The sequence below is a fragment of the Salvelinus alpinus genome, chromosome 7, assembly GCF_045679555.1.
Source record: "Salvelinus alpinus chromosome 7, SLU_Salpinus.1, whole genome shotgun sequence".
Lineage (NCBI taxonomy): Eukaryota > Metazoa > Chordata > Actinopteri > Salmoniformes > Salmonidae > Salvelinus > Salvelinus alpinus.
In genome coordinates, this window is record NC_092092.1 from 45,959,989 (window position 1) to 45,978,794 (window position 18,806).

The 18,806-nt window shown below is 40.6% G+C and overlaps 1 protein-coding gene across 2 annotated transcripts in view; it reads left to right on the forward strand.

Annotated features, from left to right (window-relative positions):
- Window positions 1-18,806, forward strand: part of LOC139581088 (glycine receptor subunit alpha-4-like) — a 95,099-nt gene that overhangs the window by 45,807 nt on the left and 30,486 nt on the right. For both annotated transcript variants that reach the window (XM_071410470.1, XM_071410471.1), the window contains exons 2-5: window positions 7,379-7,512; window positions 8,064-8,131; window positions 14,924-15,147; window positions 17,299-17,381. In XM_071410470.1, coding sequence (XP_071266571.1) covers window positions 7,379-7,512; window positions 8,064-8,131; window positions 14,924-15,147; window positions 17,299-17,381 — 509 coding nt within the window. The remainder of the gene's footprint in view (window positions 1-7,378; window positions 7,513-8,063; window positions 8,132-14,923; window positions 15,148-17,298; window positions 17,382-18,806) is intronic.

Here is an 18,806-nt window from a genome sequence, read left to right on the forward strand (position 1 = left end):
GGTCATCATTACAGCAGAGGGGGCTGCAGACCATGACAAACAGGACCTAGGAACTGCTGTGGACGGAAGCCGATATGAAGCCGATATAATGTTGGGAAGGATCCAAATTGTTTTTTAAATGTACTTGAAGGATAGCTTACTATAGTAGCAGTCGGTATGCTACGGGTGGGTTGAACGGCCCAAGTAAAGATATTCTCAGTCCTGTAAAAATATACATTTAAGAAAAAATGGCTTCAAGTAACAGCTTTTTTTTTTAAATCAGATGAGGAACTCAGCTGTGTCCTCAGTGCCTATTAGCATCAACAGGCACGGAATGAGCCACCCAAAGACTGCTCCATGATTCTAGGCTGAAATTCACTCAAACATTCTCTCAAATGTAAGTTCTTGTCTAATGGATTTGGCTCCAGAATATTGACTCGCTGATATACAGTGAGGGAAAAAAGTATTTGATCCCCTGCTGATTTTGTACGTTTGCCCACTGACAAAGAAATTATCAGTCTATAATTTTAATGGTAGGTTTATTTGAACAGTGAGAGACAGAATAACAACAAAAATATCCAGAAAAATGCATGTCAAAAATGTTATAAATTGATTTGCATTTTAATCAGGGAAATAAGTATTTGACCCCTTCTCAATCAAAAAGATTTCTGGCTCCCAGGTGTCTTTCATACAGGTAACGAACGGAGATTAGGAGCACACTCTTAAAGGGAGTGCTCCTAATCTCAGTTTCTTACCTGTATAAAAGATACCTGTCCACAGAAGCAATCAATCAATCAGATTCCAAACTCTCCACCATGGCCAAGACCAAAGAGCTCTCCAAGGATGTCAGGGACAAGATTGTAGACCTACACAAGGCTGGAATGGGCTACAAGACCATCGCCAAGCAGCTTGGTGAGAAGGTGACAACAGTTTCTGTGATTATTCGCAAATGGAAGAAACACAAAAGAACTGTCAATCTCCCTCAACCTGGGGCTCCATGCAAGATCTCACCTCGTGGAGTTGCAATGATCATGAGAACGGTGAGGAATCAGCCCAGAACTACACAGGAGGATCTTGTCAATGATCTCAAGGCAGCTGGGACCATAGTCATCAAGAAAACAATTGGTAACACACTATGCCGTGAAGGACTGAAATCCTGCAGCGCCCGCAAGGTCCCCCTGCTCAAGAAAGCACATATACATGCCCGTCTGAAGTTTGCCAATGAACATCTGAATGATTCAGAGGACAACTGGGTGAACGTGTTGTGGTCAGATGAGACCAAAATGGAGTTCTTTGGCATCAACCCAACTTGCCGTGTTTGGAGGAGGAGGAATGCTGCCTATGACCCCAAGAAACCATCCCCACCGTCAAACATGGAGGTGGAAACATTATGCTTTGGGGGTGTTTTTCTGCTAAAGGGACAGGACAACTTCACCGCATCAAAGGGACGATGGACGGGGCCATGTACCGTCAAATCTTGGGTGAAAACCTCCTTCCCTCAGCCAGGGTATTGAAAATGGGTCGTGGATGGGTATTCCAGCATGACAATGACCCAAAACACACGGCCAAGGCAACAAAGGAGTGGCTCAAGAAGAAGCACATTAAGGTCCTGGAGTGGCCTAGCCAGTCTCCAGACCTTAATCCCATAGAAAATCTGTGGAGGGAGCTGAAGGTTCGAGTTGCCAAACGTCAGCCTCGAAACCTTAATGACTTGAAGAAGATCTGCAAAGAGGAGTGGGACAAAATCCCTCCTGAGATGTGTGCAAACCTGGTGGCCAACTACAAGAAACGTCTGACCTCTGTGATTGCCAACAAGGGTTTTGCCACCAAGTACTAAGTCATGTTTTGCAGAGGGGTCAAATACTTATTTCCCTCATTAAAATGCAAATCAATTCATAACATTTTTGACATGCGTTTTTCTGGATTTTTTTGTTGATATTCTGTCTCTCACTGTTCAAATAAACCTACCATTAAAATTATAGACTGATCATTTCTTTGTCAGTGGGCAAACGTACAAAATCAGCAGGGGATCAAATACTTTTTTCCCTCACTGTATGGGAGGAAAGTATGTTGGCTAATGTGCTCAGCACACTCTGTCTTTGTGTGAGAACTTTAATAAAAGTTTATCCGACTCCAGTGAACCCTTTTGCGGCTTAACTGACAGAGGAGTCACAAAACGTACACCCTCTGAAGAATTTATGTTAGATTTTCTAAGGTCATCGTCAGTCACCTTCCCGCCCGTCACAGTCACCCAGAAATTCATGCAAACTCCTGCGCAATTGTTAACTATTTATGCTTCAAAATATTAATCATCGACTTTTCTAATCCCGGACCGATCTGCTTGTATTAAGAAGGGTTTGTCCGCCGAGCAAATGTATTACAAATGTGATGTGTAATACTACTCAAGGCTTTTTAAAATACTTTATTTATTTTTTCTATTTAGTCATCAGAAAAACCAGAGCATCCCAATCAAGTCAAAAAATACCATAATCATATCTATGTAGGTTTGCTATTCGGTTTCATCAGGTTTGGGGGCTTATCAAGTATTTAATCAAGTCAGTGTTGTGGCTTTTCGAGGTATTTGCTGGTGTAGCTGGCAAATGCATGTTGGGTGTCATTATGTTTTCTCATAAACGATACAGTACCGGTCAAATATTTGGACACACCTACTGATTCAAAGGATTTTCTTAATTTTTTAAAATTTTCTTCATTGTAGAATAATAGTGAAGACATCAAAACTATGAAATAACACATATGGAATCATGTAGTATCCAAAAAAAGTGTTAAACAAATCTATTTTATATTTAAGATTCTTTTGAAGTAGCCACCCTTTGCATTGATGACAGCTTTGAACACTCTTGGCATTCTCTCAACCAGCTTCATGAAGATTGCTTTTCCAATAGTCTTGAAGGAGTTCCCACATATGTTGAGCACTTTCCTTCACTCTGCGGTCCAACTCATCCCAAACCATCTCAATTGGGTTGAGGTTGGGTGATTGTGGAGGCCAGGTCATTTGATGCAGCACTCCATCACTCTCCTTCTTGGTCAAATAGCCCTTACACAGACTGGAGGTGTGTGGGGTCATTTTCCTGTTGAAAAACAAATGATAGTCCCACTAAGAGCAAAACAGATGGGATGGGGTATCCCTGCAGAATGCTATGGTAGCCATGTTAAGTGTGCCTTGAATTCAAAATTAATCACCAACAGCGTCACCAGCAAAGCACCCCAATAACATCACACCTCCTCCTCCATGCTTCATGGTGGGAACCACACATTCAAAGACCATCTGTTCACCTACTCTGCGTCTCACAAAGACAGCGGTTGGAACCAAAAATCTCAAATTTGGTTCATCAGACCAAAGGACAGATTTCCACCGGTCTATTGTCCATTCCTCGTGTTTATTGGCCCAAGCAAGTCTCTTCTTCTTATTGGTGTCCTTTAGTAGTGGTTTCTTTGCAGCAATTTGACCATGAAGGCCTGATTCACCCAGTCTCCTCTGAACAGTTGATGTTGAGATGTGTCTGTTACTTGAACTCTGTGAGGCATTTATTTGGGCTGCAATCTGAGGTGCAGTTAACTCTAATGAACTTATCCTCTGCAGAAGAGGTAACTCTGGGTCTTCCTATCCTGTGGCGGTCCTCATGAGAGCCAGTTTCATCATAGCGCTTGATGGTTTTTGCGACTGCACTTGAAGAAACTTTCAAAGTTCTGAAATGTTCTGTATTGACTGACCTTCTGGTCTTAAAGTAATGATGGGCTGTGTTTCTCTTTGCTTATTTGAGCTGTTCTTGCCATAATATAGACTTGGTCTTTTACCAAATAGGGCTAACTTCTGTATACACTCACTAGCTTGTCACAATTGAAATGCATTCCAGGTGACTACCTCATGAAGCTGGTTGAGAGAATGCCAAGAGTTTGCAAAGCTGTCATCAAGGCAAAGAGAGCTACTTTGAAGAATCTAAAATCAAAAATATATTTTGATTTGTTTAACACTTTTTTGGTTACTAAATGATTCCATGTGTGTTATTTCATAGTTTTGATAGTTTTGATAGTTTTTTTTCCTAGTTTTGATGTCTTCACTATTATTCTACAATGTAGAAAATAGTAAAAATAATGAGAAACCCTTCAATGAGTAGGTGTGTCAATACTTTTGACTCCTGTGGCGGGTAGCTCCTGATTTCTTTGTGACTTGCGGTAACTCCGTGGTTTTAAACTCTCCGTTGTTACATGCAATATGCTTTGGGGGCTTTACTGGACAGAGGTTGATCTCTGGTTTTGTGATGAAACAAAGATGTGGTTGAATTTATTCTGCCACTGTGTCTTACTGTCTCGGCCTTAGGCCTACATTATTTATCATGGTCAAGGCATATGAACTAACAGGTCATGGAGCAAACTATGCAATTATCACAACAAATACTGTAGGTTGTAATATTGCTTTTCTCTGGCTTGGCTTCCCCAGTGATTTTACCCACGCACCGCTATTGTGTAAGAAAGGTTAGAGTAGTAGTATTCAACCGTTTTCAGCTGTGACCTCTGTGTTACTAGCTCATAACAATGCAGCAAAATGTCCATCCAAAAAAATGCAAGAAAAAAAAGAATACAATAAATCAAGAATGGCGGGATGAATCTGCCAACCTATAAACAATTTATACAAGATCAGCTCAGAATTAAATGTACAGCAGTAGATTTATTAGAGTGAGCTATGTCAAGAATCCAGTGTAGAAATGCATATGCAGTGTGTATAAACAGTGAACAGTGATTCATTGTCTCTATAGCATGGGACAGCAGTGTTTACTGTGTGTGTGAGTGTGTATGTGAGTGTGTGTGTATGTACTGTGTGTGTGATAGCTTGTGTGTGTGTGCATCACCTGGTAGACTGTGTGCATCACCTGGTAGACCTGGTAGACAGTGCATCACCTGGTAGACTGCTAATGATGGCTCTTCAATAGTCTGATGGCCTGGTAATAGAAGTTGTTTTTTAGTCTCTCGGTCTTAGCACCTGTACTGTCTCCGTCTGTCGGACGGTAGCCGAGTGAACAGTCCATGGCTTGGGTGGCTGAGGTCTTTAATGATCTTCTTAATGATCTGGTTGCTGCAGGCAGCGTGCCCCCAGTAATGTGTGGGCACCACCCTCTGGAGAGCCATGCGGTTGAGGGCAGAGCAGGAGCAGTTGCCGTACCAGGCGGTGACGCAGCCTGACAGAATGCTCTCAGTGGTGCGTATGTAGAAGTTTGTGAGGGTGCTACATGTCTTCAGATGCCTGAGGTTGTAGAGGTTGGTGTGGTGAGACCATTTCAGGTCCTCGTGATGTGCACGCAGAGGAACTTGAAGCTTTTGACCCTATCAGGTTTCAAGTTTTAATGTAACGTGCACAAGTACAGTGAAATGCCTTTCTTGCAAGCTCCAAACTCAACAATGCAGTAATCAATATCAATATAGCACACAAAAACAAAAGATAGAACAAAAACACACAATAAATAAAAATAAGAAGAACACGCGAAAGTAAGAAGCTATATATACAGGGTCAGTTCCAATACCATATTTACAATGTGCAGGGATACTGGAGTGATAGAGGTAGATATGTACAGTGTAGGGGTAAGGTGACTAGGCATCAGGATATATGATAAACAGAGTAGCAGTAGCGCCATGCGATCGAGGGCGATGCAGTTACCACACCAAGCAGTGATGCAGCCAGTCAAGATGCTCTCAATGGTGCAGCTATAGAACTTTTTAAGAATTCGAGGCCCAATGCGAAACCTTTTCAACGTGCGTGTGTTAGTTAACCATTTTATGTCCTTAGTGATTTGGGCATCAAGGAAATTTAAGCTCTCGACCCGCTCCACTGCAGCCACATCGAACATAATTTCAACCCTCCTAATTGTATATAGGATGCAAAAAAATATATTTATGTGTGTAATTTAACACAATTTCAGCGCATACATAGTTCTGATAATTATGTTGAAATTTTACTGAACAAAAATATTTAAAGTGTTGGTCCCATGTTTCATGAGCTGAAATAAAAGATCCCCAAAATTTTCCATAAGCAACAAAAATATTATTTCTCTACAATCTTGGCACAAATTTTGAGCATTTCTCCTTTGCCAAGATAATCCATCCACCTGACAGGTGGCATATCAAGAAGCTGATTAAACAGCGTGATCATTACACAGTTGCACATTGTGCTGGGGACAATAAAAAGCCATTCTAAAATGTGCAATTCTGTCACACAAAACAATGCCACAAATGTGGCAAGTTTTAAAGGGAGCGTGCAATTGGCATGCTGACTGCAGGAATGTCTACCAGAGCTGTTGCCAGAGAATTGAATGTTGAATTTCTCTACCAAAACGCATCCAACGTCATTTTAAGAACTTGGCAAAACGTCCAACCGGCCTCACAAACGCAGACAACGTGCATGGGGTTGTGTGGGCATGCGGTTTGCTGATGTCAATGTTGTGAACCGAGTGCCCCATGGTGGCGGTGGGGTTATGGTATAGGCAGGCATAAGCTACGGACATCGAACACAATTGCATTCTATCGATGGCAATTATAATGGACAGAAATACCGTGACGAGATCCTGAGATCCATTTCTTTTAAGGTGTCTGTGACCAACATTTACATTTACATTTACATTTAAGTCATTTAGCAGACGCTCTTATCCAGAGCGACTTACAAATTGGTGCATTCACCTTATGATATCCAGTGGAACAACCACTTTACAATAGTGCATCTAACTCTTTTAAGGGGGGGGGGGTTAGAAGGATTACTTTATCCTATCCTAGGTATTCCTTAAAGAGGTGGGGTTTCAGGTGTCTCCGGAAGGTGGTGATTGACTCCGCTGACCTGGCGTCGTGAGGTGCATGTCAACAGATGCATATCTGTATTCTCAGACATGTGAAATCTATAGATTCGGGGCGAATAAATGTATTTTAATTGACTGATATGAACTGTAAATCAGTGAAATTCTTAGACATTTTTGCATGTTGCGTTTATATTTTACTTCAGTATAGATCGATGTAACATCTGTTAGTCAAGATAAGTCCATGTATTTAAGTTGAAGTATTACCCTCATTTCAATGTTTGAAACGCTGGTTGAAATGAGATGACAACAGTACTGGTTGATTTATTTTTTCAAATCCAATGTATTTTCCATGTTGATTCTACGTCACAATATGTTGACAAATGACATTGAAACAACCAGTGTGTTCCCAGTGGGCAGGTTCTAAAACACAATATGTCCCGAGCATCATGTGAAATTAGATGGGTTTTCGTGTGCAAAAGTCGTTTAAATCCTTGTTGTTCTCTCCCTATGTATTCCACTGATACCGGTTAAAGTTTATATTGCTTCTTTCTCCCTCTCCTCTCCTCTCTTTCTTTGTCTTTGTTTTGGTTTTTCTTCAGACTGGGCTCCTGTAAGGAGGAGATAAAGTCCCCCAGTAGGACAGTCCCCTCCTCGCAGTCGCCATCTGACTTCCTGGACAAGCTCATGGGGAAAAGGTCTGGCTATGACGCCCGCATCAGACCCAACTTCAAAGGTACGTCAAAAAGTAGTTTCAGAAGTAGGCCACAGCTCCCATAAAAAAATACTGAAACTTCACGAAAGTAATGCAAGCAGACAGCCACCGGTAAAAAAAAAGTAAGATAGGACTTACCTGTAGAAATGGATAGGAAGCTTGGAACTGCACATTCCATGTGGTTGCCTAACTTAAAATTCCATATACCAATGTGATGCATTTTTTGTTAGCCTAGTTCTCTGTTGAAAAGTTAAACAAAGTGATTCATGCCTAGTATTTCAACTTGTAAAGCGACAGGAGAGACACAGTATTCCGTACTAGAGAGCCACTGGAATCAGTACACACTACTACAGCAGTCGTTCCCCACCATAACCCATCTACACTACTGTCATTACATACTTCATACTTGCTCAACATCATAGAGGTGACAAGAAGGCACTCTCCACTTCTTGCACATACAATAACCAGTGTCATTCAAATATTTTAAAATGATCTTTATGAAACCTTTTTTACAGCAGTGAAAGGATTATTCCGTATACGGAGTGATGGATTTTATTTTGGTTCTTTTTCAGGTCCGCCTGTGAATGTCACCTGCAATATCTTCATCAACAGCTTTGGGTCCATCACAGAAACGACTATGGTGAGAAAACACGTCTGATGTTAATTGAATTTCCATAGTCAATTAACGTCCTGGAATTAGAATCCATACATTTTCAAGCGAATAATTGAATATGTTGCCGACTACTGACGTCTTGAACAGGTCTCTCTTGCAAAAGAGATTCATCTCAGAGACAAACCTATAAAAAGAAAGGTGAAATGAAATGTTTAAATGAATATGCACATTATACAAAATACCATAATTATCCAGGAATCATGATAACCCTTAGGCAGTCTCATTGTTCAGTATAATCATGAATTACCTTGATAAGGATCATATTTGAGCAGGTTTACACTAGCTAAATCCCAGAATTTACAAAAGAGAAATCTGAAAGTTCTCCTCCAGTTAATATAATACCTGTTCATTCCTAACCTTTGGCCTAATCAGTATTGGAGCAATTCCCTCACCTCCTCTCCCTTTATTTCCTCGAGCCTATCAGAGCAATCTTCAGAGAACAGTGGGTCAGTGATGTTCTGATAATGAACAGTCCACTCTGCAATTAAAATGAAAAATTGGGGGAAAGTGCTTGGTCAGCAGGTCGTAGCAGTGAGCTGTTAAAGGATATTGGGCCCTGAGGGCTTGACCCCAGGTTAGTTCAGCGTGGACAGAGAGGACACTAATGATGTCACTGGATGCTGTGGCCCAGTGTTTGTTGTGCTGTCCTTAGTTTATTTGTGATACCTCATTGGAACGGAGACAGACAGTTGAAAACTGCCAGGGAAGAACACAGCCACAGAGTCTCTCAATACCATGAGCATTTACTAGAATGATTTACTTGAATAACTACCGTAACTAAATTAGGACATGCAGTGTTTGTCGACCCAATTTCAAAGTAGCTGTTCATTTTGCTTCCCACAAAGCTGATTTTTGTCATTTCAACAGGCACTGAACAATACTTGGATTAAGCCAGAATCTGGTACCTCAGCCTGCACTACAGATAACTGCCAAAATAAAGGAAACACTTGAGTAAATGAGGGGTACAACGTCTATTGAAAGCAGGTGCTTCCACACAGGTGTGGTTCCTGAGTTAATTAAGTAATTAACATCCCATGCTAACAAGTCTGCTACAGTACACACGTTGCCACCAGCATTGTGTCAATGTGACGTTTTACCTGCTACACCAAAAACCTATTGAAATCTACATTTTTTCGCTCATTATTTTCATTTGCAAGGTAGAATGAACACGCGCATCAGCCCTCAAGAATTGAACCTCGGCGATTCTTGAGTTTGGATGCTGCCATTGGACGTGATGCAACGCGGGCAGTATAGACACTCTAATGTACTTGTCCTCTTGCTCAGTTGTGCACCAAGGCCTCCCACTCCTCTTTCTATTCTGGTTAGAGCCAGTTTGCTCTGTTCTGTGAAGGGAGTAGTACACAGCGGTGTACGAGATCTTCAGTTTCTTGGCAATATCTCGCATGGAATAGCCTTAATTTCTCAGAACAAGAATAGACTGACGAGTTTTAGAACCAAGGTCTTTGTTTCTGGCCATTTTGAGCCTGTAATCGAACCCACAAAATGCTGATGCTCCAGATACTCAACTAGTCTAATGGCCAGTTTTAATGCTTCTTTAATCAGTACAACAGTTTTCAGCTGTGCTAACATAATTGCAAAAGTGTTTTCTAATGATCAATTAGCCTTTTAAATGATCAACTTGGATTAGCTAACACAACGTGTCATCGGAACACAGGAGTGATGGTTGCTGATAATGGGCCTCTGTACGCCTATGTAGATATTCCATAAACAATCAGCTGTTTCCAGCTACAATAGTCATTTACAACATTAACAATGTCTACACTGTATTTAAAATCAAATGTTATTGGTCACATAAACATGGTTAGCAGATGTTAATATCATATAATATAATTTTCATGAAATCACAAGTCCAATACAGCAAATGAAAGATAAACATCTTGTGAATCCAGCCATCATTTCCGATTTTTAAAATGTTTTACAGCGAAAACACAATATGTATTTCTATTAGCTAACCACAATAGCAAAAGACTCAACCGCATATTTTCACCATTTTTCTACCGCATAGGTAGCTATCACAAAACCGACCAAATAGAGATATAATTAGTCACTAACCAAGAAACAACTTCATCAGATGACAGTCTTATAACATGTTATACAATAAATGTATGTTTTGTTCGAAAATGTGCATATTTGAGGTATAAATCATAGTTTTACATTGCAGCTACCATCAAAAATATCACCAAAGCAGCCAGAATAATTACAGAGAGCAACGTGAAATACCTAAATACTCATCATAAAACATTTATGAAAAATACATGGTGTACAGCAAATGAAAGATAAACATCTTGTGAATCCAGCCAATATTTCAGATTTTTTAAGTGTTTTACAGCGAAAACACAATATAGCATTATATTAGCTTACCACAATAGCCAAACACACAAATGCATTTATCAGCAGCAAAAGGTAGCGATCGCAAAAACCAGCAAAATCTATAAAATTAATCACTAACCTTGACCAACTTCATCAGATGACAGTCCTATAACATCAGGTTATACAATACACATATGTTTTGTTCGAAAATGTGCATATTTTGAGCTGCAAACCGTGGTTATACATTGTGAATATGTAGCATCGATTCACCAGATTGTCCGGAGATATTTTGGACACTCACCTAATCTGACCAAAGAACTCATCATAAACTTTACTAAAAAATACATGTTGGACAGCAAATGAAAGATACACTAGTTCTTAATGCAACCGCCGTGTTAGATTTTTTAAAATAACTTTACCATAACAATCAGCTTACGTTATAGCGAGACAGCGCCCGCAAAAAGGGCGGAAAATAGGACTCAACATTTTCCACAGAAATACGAAATAACATCATAAATTGTTCCTACTTTTGCTGAGCTTCCATCAGAATCTTGTACAAGGAGTCCTTTGTCCAGAATAAATCGTTGTTTGGTTTAAGAATGTCCTTCTCTCCTGTCGAATTAGCAACCTTAGCTAGCCATGTGGCGCGAACATGCCCATCTTCTCCTGACGCAAAGAAAGGAAAATTCCAAAAGTCGCAATAAACGTTTAATAAACTGATACAACTCGGTTGAAAAAAACTACTTTATGATGTTTTTATCACATCTATCAAATAAAATCAGAGCCGGAGACATCCACCGTGTATACCGAACGCTTTTCAGAAGCCAATGCTGATGTCCTTCCCGCGCCTAGGTAGAGAAAGGAAATTCTGGTCACGTCATTCCAAGAGCTCTTGTTCGACCTCAGATCAAGCTAGACACCCCATTCCACCTTCCACTGCCTGTTGACATCTAGTGGAAGGCGTATGCAGTGCATGCAAATCCATAAATATTAAGCAATTGAATAGGCAGGCCCTGGAACACAGCATCGTTTTCAGATTTTTCACTTCCTGTCTGGAAGTTTGCTGCGAAATGAGTTCTGTTTTACTCACAGATATAAATCAAACAGTTTTAGAAACTTATGAGTGTTTTCTATTCAATAGTAATAATAATATGCATATTGTACGATCTAGAATAGAGTACGAGGCCGTTTAAATTGGGCACGATTTTTTCCCAAAGTGAAAACAGCGCCCCCTATACACAAGAAGTTAATGCGAGCGTAGTGAAATGCTTGTGCTTCTAGTTTTGACCATGCAGTAATATCTAACAAGTAATCCAACAATTTCACAACAACTACCTTATACACACAAGTGTAAAGGAATGAATAAGAATATGTACATGTAAATATATGGATGAGCGATGGCCGAATGGCAAGGGCAAGATGCAGTAGATGGTATAGAGTACAGTATATACATATGAGATGAGTAATGTAGGGTATGTAAACATTATATAAAGTGTCATTGTTTAAAGTGACTAGTGATACATTTATTACATCCAATTTTGAATTATTAACCTGTTTGGGGTGCAGCCCGACACCGGTACACTTATGACAACATCCAGCTCAAGTGCAGGGCGCGAAATTCAAAAGCTATTTTTTAAAAATATTTAACTTTCACACATTAACAAGTCCAAGACACCAGATGAAAGATAAACTTCTTGTGAATCAAACCAACATGTCCGATTTTTAAAATGTTTTACAGGGAAGACAAAATATGTAAATCTATTAGCTAACCACGTTAGCAAATGACACCACTTTTCCAACTCCATCAGTTTCTTACTCCATCAGGTGCTATCACAAATTCGACCAAATAAAGATATAAATAGCCACTAACCAAGAAACAAATTCATCAGATGACAGTCTGATAACATATTTATTGTATAGCATATGTTTTTTTTGAAAAATGTGCATATTTATGGTATAAATCATAAATTACATTTCAGCTACAATCAGAAATTGCACCGAAAGCAGCCATAACATTTACAGACACCAACGTCAAATAACTAATTACTCATCATAAAACATATCTGAGAAATACATACTGTGCAGCAATTGAAAGACAGGATTCTTGTGATTCCAGACAATATTTCCGATTTATTAAATGTTTTACAGCGAAAACAAAATGTAGCGCTATGTTAGCATAGCCACAATAGCCAGACACACTTGGGCGCCCGCGACCAGTTGACATGCACGACAGATATATGAAATAACATTATAAATTGGGTCTTACTTTGGCTGATCTTTCATCAGAATGCTGATCAGGGTGTCCTTTGTCCAGATGAGTCATTGTTTGGAGTCAGAATGGCAACTTTCCCTTCTCACTTAGCATTGGCACTGGTCGACTGGCACGGATTTGTCCAACATAAAAAATCCCGAAAAAAATTCAAATAATCTGATTAAACTATATTGAAAAAACATACATTACGATGATATGGTCTCATTTATCAAATAAAAACACAGCCGGAGATTGTTCCTGTCCAAAACAGCAGCAAAACAGAACGCAATATCACTCCCAAGTCGCGCGCTTCAGACTTCCGGAAGTGGTCGGTCACGTCAAAGAAATAGCTCTTATTCAACCTCTGAACAAGATGATCACAAAATTTCTCCTCTCACACCCTCTTGACACCTAGAGCAAGGCGTATGGAGTCTACGTAGGGTCTTACGTATAATGACCATGTATAGGCATAACGTTGAAGCGAGCATAGATTTCTGACATTCTACTTCTTGGTCAGGGAAAGTGCTGCCAAATGACTTCTGTACCACTCAGAGAAAAAATTTGAACGGTTTTAGAAACTAGAGATTTTTTTCTATCCAATATTAATAATAATATGCATATTGTAAGAGCAAAAATTGATTAAGAGGCCGTTTGAAAATTGGCACATATTTTCCAGTTTTTCCAATACGCCCTCTGCAGCCATAACAGGTTATTAAAGTGGCTAGAGATTTGAGTCAGTTTGTTGGCAGCAGCCACTCAATGTTAGTGTTTAACAGCTGTTTTTCAGTCTCTCGGTCCCAGCTTTGATGCACCTGTACTGACCTCGCCTTCTGAATGATAGCGGGGTGAACAGGCAGTGGCTCGGGTGGTTGTTGTCCTTGATGATCTTTTTGGCCTTTCTGTGACATCGGGTGGTGTAGGTGTCCTGGAGGGCAGGTAGTTTGCCCCCGGTGATGCGTTGTGCAGACCTCACTACCCTCTGGAGAGCCTTGCGGTTGTGTGCGGAGCAGTTGCCGTACCAGGCGGTGATACAGCCCGACAGGATGCTTTCGATTGTGCATCTGTAAAAGTGTATGGGTGTTTTATGGTGACAAGCCAAATTTCTTCAGTCTTCTTCACCACGCTGTCTGTGTGGGTGAACCATTTCAGTTTGTCCGTGATGTGTAAGCCGAGGAACTTAAAACTATTTCTGATCAATTTGATATTATTTTAAATGGACAAAAAAGTTGCTTTTCTTTCAAAAACAAGGACATTTCTAAGTGACCCCAAACTTTTGAACTGTAGTGTATATAGGTTAAGACCTTTCTTGAAAGAGCACAGTTTGAAAGATATGGCAAATAGAAATCAAACAGGATGGACATCAGAAATAGATGGGAGTGGTTGAGGGTAGAGGAAGGACAGGAGTAAAAACAAACAAAATAGAACTATTGTAAAATAGACTGTCCATAAAATGTATATAGTATGTATAAGCTGGAAATACAGGCCTACGCGTTGTTGTTCATTGGTTTGCTCCAATTGGGGGAGGGGTATTAGGGTTGGAGGGTAATAAAGGAAATATATATGTTTTAAAGATATACATTTATATGTATGTATATGTGTATGTACGTGTAGGTATGTATATGTATATGTATATGTATGTTTATATATATGTATATTTGCAAAAAATATATGAGGGATTGGAAGTGATGCAGGCAATATTAAAGATAATCTACCCTTAAATGAAATACTAAAAATAAATAATTCAAATCAGTCTGATCAAGATACACATTACTTTCAAAGTATAAATACACCCTACTTTTCAGATAACTAATTGAAAATAAGCTTCCCTTTGTCGCATCGGCTTGTGTATAATTAACAACAGTAAAGGTTATTAATTTAACCAGACTTCCCACATTACATCAGAGACAGACGATCATGATCAGAACATGCTAATTAAATAATTGAAACCTGGCAACAGTATCATGGCTCAACCTCGATGTATCTTCCGCAATTCCTCACATCCCATCACCTCGCCTCCTTCTCAACGGCATTCAAGGAGAAAGCCCAAAGTCCATCCCCTCTGACATCTTCTCCTATGCGTTTTGAGGAGGAGGCGAGGAAAGAGGATGCGATGCGAAGAATCGAGAAAAGATTAATTGAGAAAGAGCCAATGAGTCAATTTCTTGGTCAATCCACAGGACTACAGGCTCAATGTGTTCCTACGGCAAAAATGGAACGATCCCCGATTGGCTTACCAGGAGTACCCGGACAACTCCTTGGACCTGGATCCCTCCATGTTGGACTCCATCTGGAAGCCTGACCTGTTCTTCGCTAACGAGAAGGGAGCTAACTTTCATGAGGTCACCACTGACAACAAACTGCTGCGGATATTCCAAGATGGGAGCGTACTATATAGCATCAGGTGAGCAGAGACAGTTCGGTCTGTGACCACAGAGGGAGCTATTGAGTTATTCAAGACAATTCTGCCTATGGCCGAAGGGGAAGGTAGTGAGTTATTCAATTCAATTCTGCCTTTGGCCAAAGAGGGCACTAGTGATTTATTCATTACGATAACTTTGATACCAATATATTAGCCCCTCAACCCATACACTGCTGTGAGTTGATATATCTCTCTTCCATCAACATTCATGACCCCACGAAGGGAATTGAAAAATATGCAGTTAAGCATGCCATATTGATTACAATGGCAGATTTATCTGCTAACAGTCACCACACACTAGTCCAAATACATTTTCGTAGCTACCTCTCTGAGCTAAGGATACATTACACACACAGAGAAGCTTCGAAGGCTCATTCATCATTGTATTTTTGGGCCTAGTACTGCACGTTATCGCAGCACAATAGCAATGGAGGCTCCTGCAAGTAGCATAGAGCTGGTGGCTCTCGTCGCTCCTCTGGGCAATGCATTACAGCAGGTAATTACACAGCTTCTCTTCAAACCCAAACTCCCTAATAGCTCCTTCTCTTCCTCACGGCTCCTTGAAGACTCAATGCGTCAGTGCTGCAATAAATGAAGGGAAGGATGTGTCTACCAATTACAGCAAAGCCCTTTAAACCAAACGGCACCGTAACGCACGGCATCCTTTGCAATTTGCCTTTTTTGATAATTGGAGAAAACGCACACAATTCATGCCATAATGTAACGTAAACTCGTACATCGCCTTGGTCCGTACAATTGCCCTTATTTTAGCGCCCCAAAACGTAATACTTCCAGATCAACTGTAATGTCAATACCATTGTAAAGCACAATTTCTCCCCTTTCCAACAGAATAAATGTAAATGACATGACCTAAACGCTGCCCGTTTCTGCATAATTCAAGAAGGCAATGAGCCCCGTCGTTTTTATTTTTTAAATGGCGGGTGGGGAAGCAAAACTAATGCGTGAGAGTGAGAAGGAGAGATATTGTGTGGGAAAATTGCTTTTTTTCACTCGATCTGTCCAACTTATCACCTCACCTCTAAAATGTAAATAAAACACTATAAAGAGTTTATATAATGTGTCATTACATACCTATTTGAAGGTTTGTGTCGAATTTGATTCGGGTTTTTAGGGCGGTGCTAAAGTGATCTTAGAAGTAAACAGCGGCTTTGAGAATGATGATCGCATGCAATGAAGATGCAAAACATTACTAGGTATCCCCCCCTTATCCCCGTCACTGTCCATTTCTTGTTTTTAAAGGATGAGAGAAGTGCTACACCTGGTGGAGAAATAATTGCTTTATGCGTGCTGTACGTACGACATGACACGTCTAGATGTAACGGAGGGTCAATTTTTTAAACTTTTCTCCAATACTATAGAGCCATTACCATGTCGATCAACGCTTGAATAGAAACCTAGTTCACACCCCCGATTTTGAAGTCAACACAGTCGCTACAGTCCCATTAGTTTTCTTTGTAGCCTCGGTTGAATGTTGCGGTTGCGCACATTTGTACGTAATGGGGCGAGTTTACGTTATAGTAGAGTTTATCTAGGGGGTAGGCCATAAATATTGGTACCGACATAGCATTAGGTACGTTTTCAATCACATTTCTGACCTTCAAAGTCCCTTTGCATCTGTATTTGTATTTATTGAGGATCCCCATTAGCTGCTGCCATGGCAGTCACTTGCTAAATGTCCACATTATTTATTACATGATTCAGTTGAGGTTTAGGGTTTAGTGAATGATTTGTCCCAAATAAAATGCTCTTAGTTTTGAAATATTTAGGACAAATGTATTCCTTGCCACCCATTCTGAAACTAAATGCAGCTCTTTGTTAAGTGTTGCAGTGATTTCACTCGCTGTAGTAGCTGACATGTAGAGTGTTGAGTCATCCACATACATAGCCAAACTGGCTTTACTTAAGGCCAATGGCATGTCATTAATAAAGATTGAAAAAAGTAAGGGGCCTAGAAAGCTGCCCTGGGGAATTTCTGATTCTTCCTGTATTCCTTTGCCTCTTTGTCTTAATTTCTCCCTGTATGTTGTAATTCTCTTCTTTCACGCTCTCCTTTGCCCTTTACCTTCACCCAAAGCTGCCCTTCTCTCTTTTCTCTCTCTCTTTCTATCTCAGGCTGACTCTCATCCTGTCCTGCCCTATGGACTTGAAGAATTTCCCCATGGATATTCAGACCTGTACCATGCAGCTTGAAAGCTGTGAGTCTCCTTCTTCCTAATTTTCATTTTAATTCTCTCCCCAGCCATTTTCACACTGGCTTTTAGTTTATGAATGGAGCGTTTTGTTTAAAGTTGTGAAATTTCTTAAGAGATACAATGCATTACCAAAATGATGTAAGACACCTGCTCATCGAACATCTCATTCCAAAATCATGGACATCATGCTATAACAGCCTTAACACTCTTCTGGGAAGACTTTCCACTAGATGTTGGAACATTTCCCACGGGGACTTGCTTCCATTCAGCCACAAGAGTATTAGTGAGGTCGGGCACTGATGTTGGGCGATTAGGCCTGGCTCGTAGTCGGCATTCCAACTCATCCCAAAGGCGTTCGATGGGGTTGAGGACATGGATTTGTTCCGGCCAGTGAAGTTCTTCCGCACTGATCTCCACAAACCATTTCTGTATGGCCCTTCGCTTTGTGCACGGGGGCATTATCATGCTGGAACAGGAAAGGGCCTTCCCCAAACTGCACATAATTGTCTAGAATGTAATTTTATGCTGTAGCATTAAGATTTCCCTTCACTGGAATTAAGGGGCCTGGCCCGAACAATGAAAAACAGCCTCAGCAAATTATTCCTCCTTCACCAAACTTTACAGTTGGCATTATGCATTGGGGCAGGTAGCGTTCTCTTGGCATCCGCCAAACCCAGATTCATTCGTCGGATTGACAAATAGTGAAGTGTGATTCATTACTCCAGAGAACGCATTTCCACTGCTCCAGAGTCCAATGGCGGTGAGCTTTACACCACTCCAGCCGACGCCTGGCATTGCGCATGGTGATCTTAGACTTGTGTGCGGCTGCTCGGCCATGGAAACCTATTTCATGACGCTCCCAACTAAGAGTTATTGTGTTGATGTTGCTTGCAGAGGCAGTTTGGAACTCGGCAGTGAGTGCTGCAACTGAGGACGGACGATTTTTATGCACTACGCGCTTTGGCAGTCCCATTCTGTGAGCTTGTGTGGCCTACCACGGTGCGGCTGAGCCGTGGTTGCTCCTAGACGTTTCCACTTCACAATAACAGTACTTACAGTTGACTAGGGCAGCTCTAGCAGGGCAGAAATTTGACAAACTGACTTGTTGGAAAGGTGGAATTCTATGACGGTGCAACATTGAAAGTCACTAAGCTTTTCAATACGGGCCATTCTACTGCCAATGTTTGTCTTTAGAGATTGCATGGCTGTGTGCTCGATTTTATACACCTGTCAGCAGCGGGTGTGGCTGAAATAGCCGAATCCACTCATTTGAAGGGGTGTCCACATACTTTTGTAATATCACCACATATGATTGAGATTAAATTCAATGCCTGAATGTGACAGGCTAGGTTTTGAGTTGCTGCTTTTATCAAACATCCTCAGATGACGGTTACTTGTGCATGCATAAAATGAAAGACGGACTTTCTG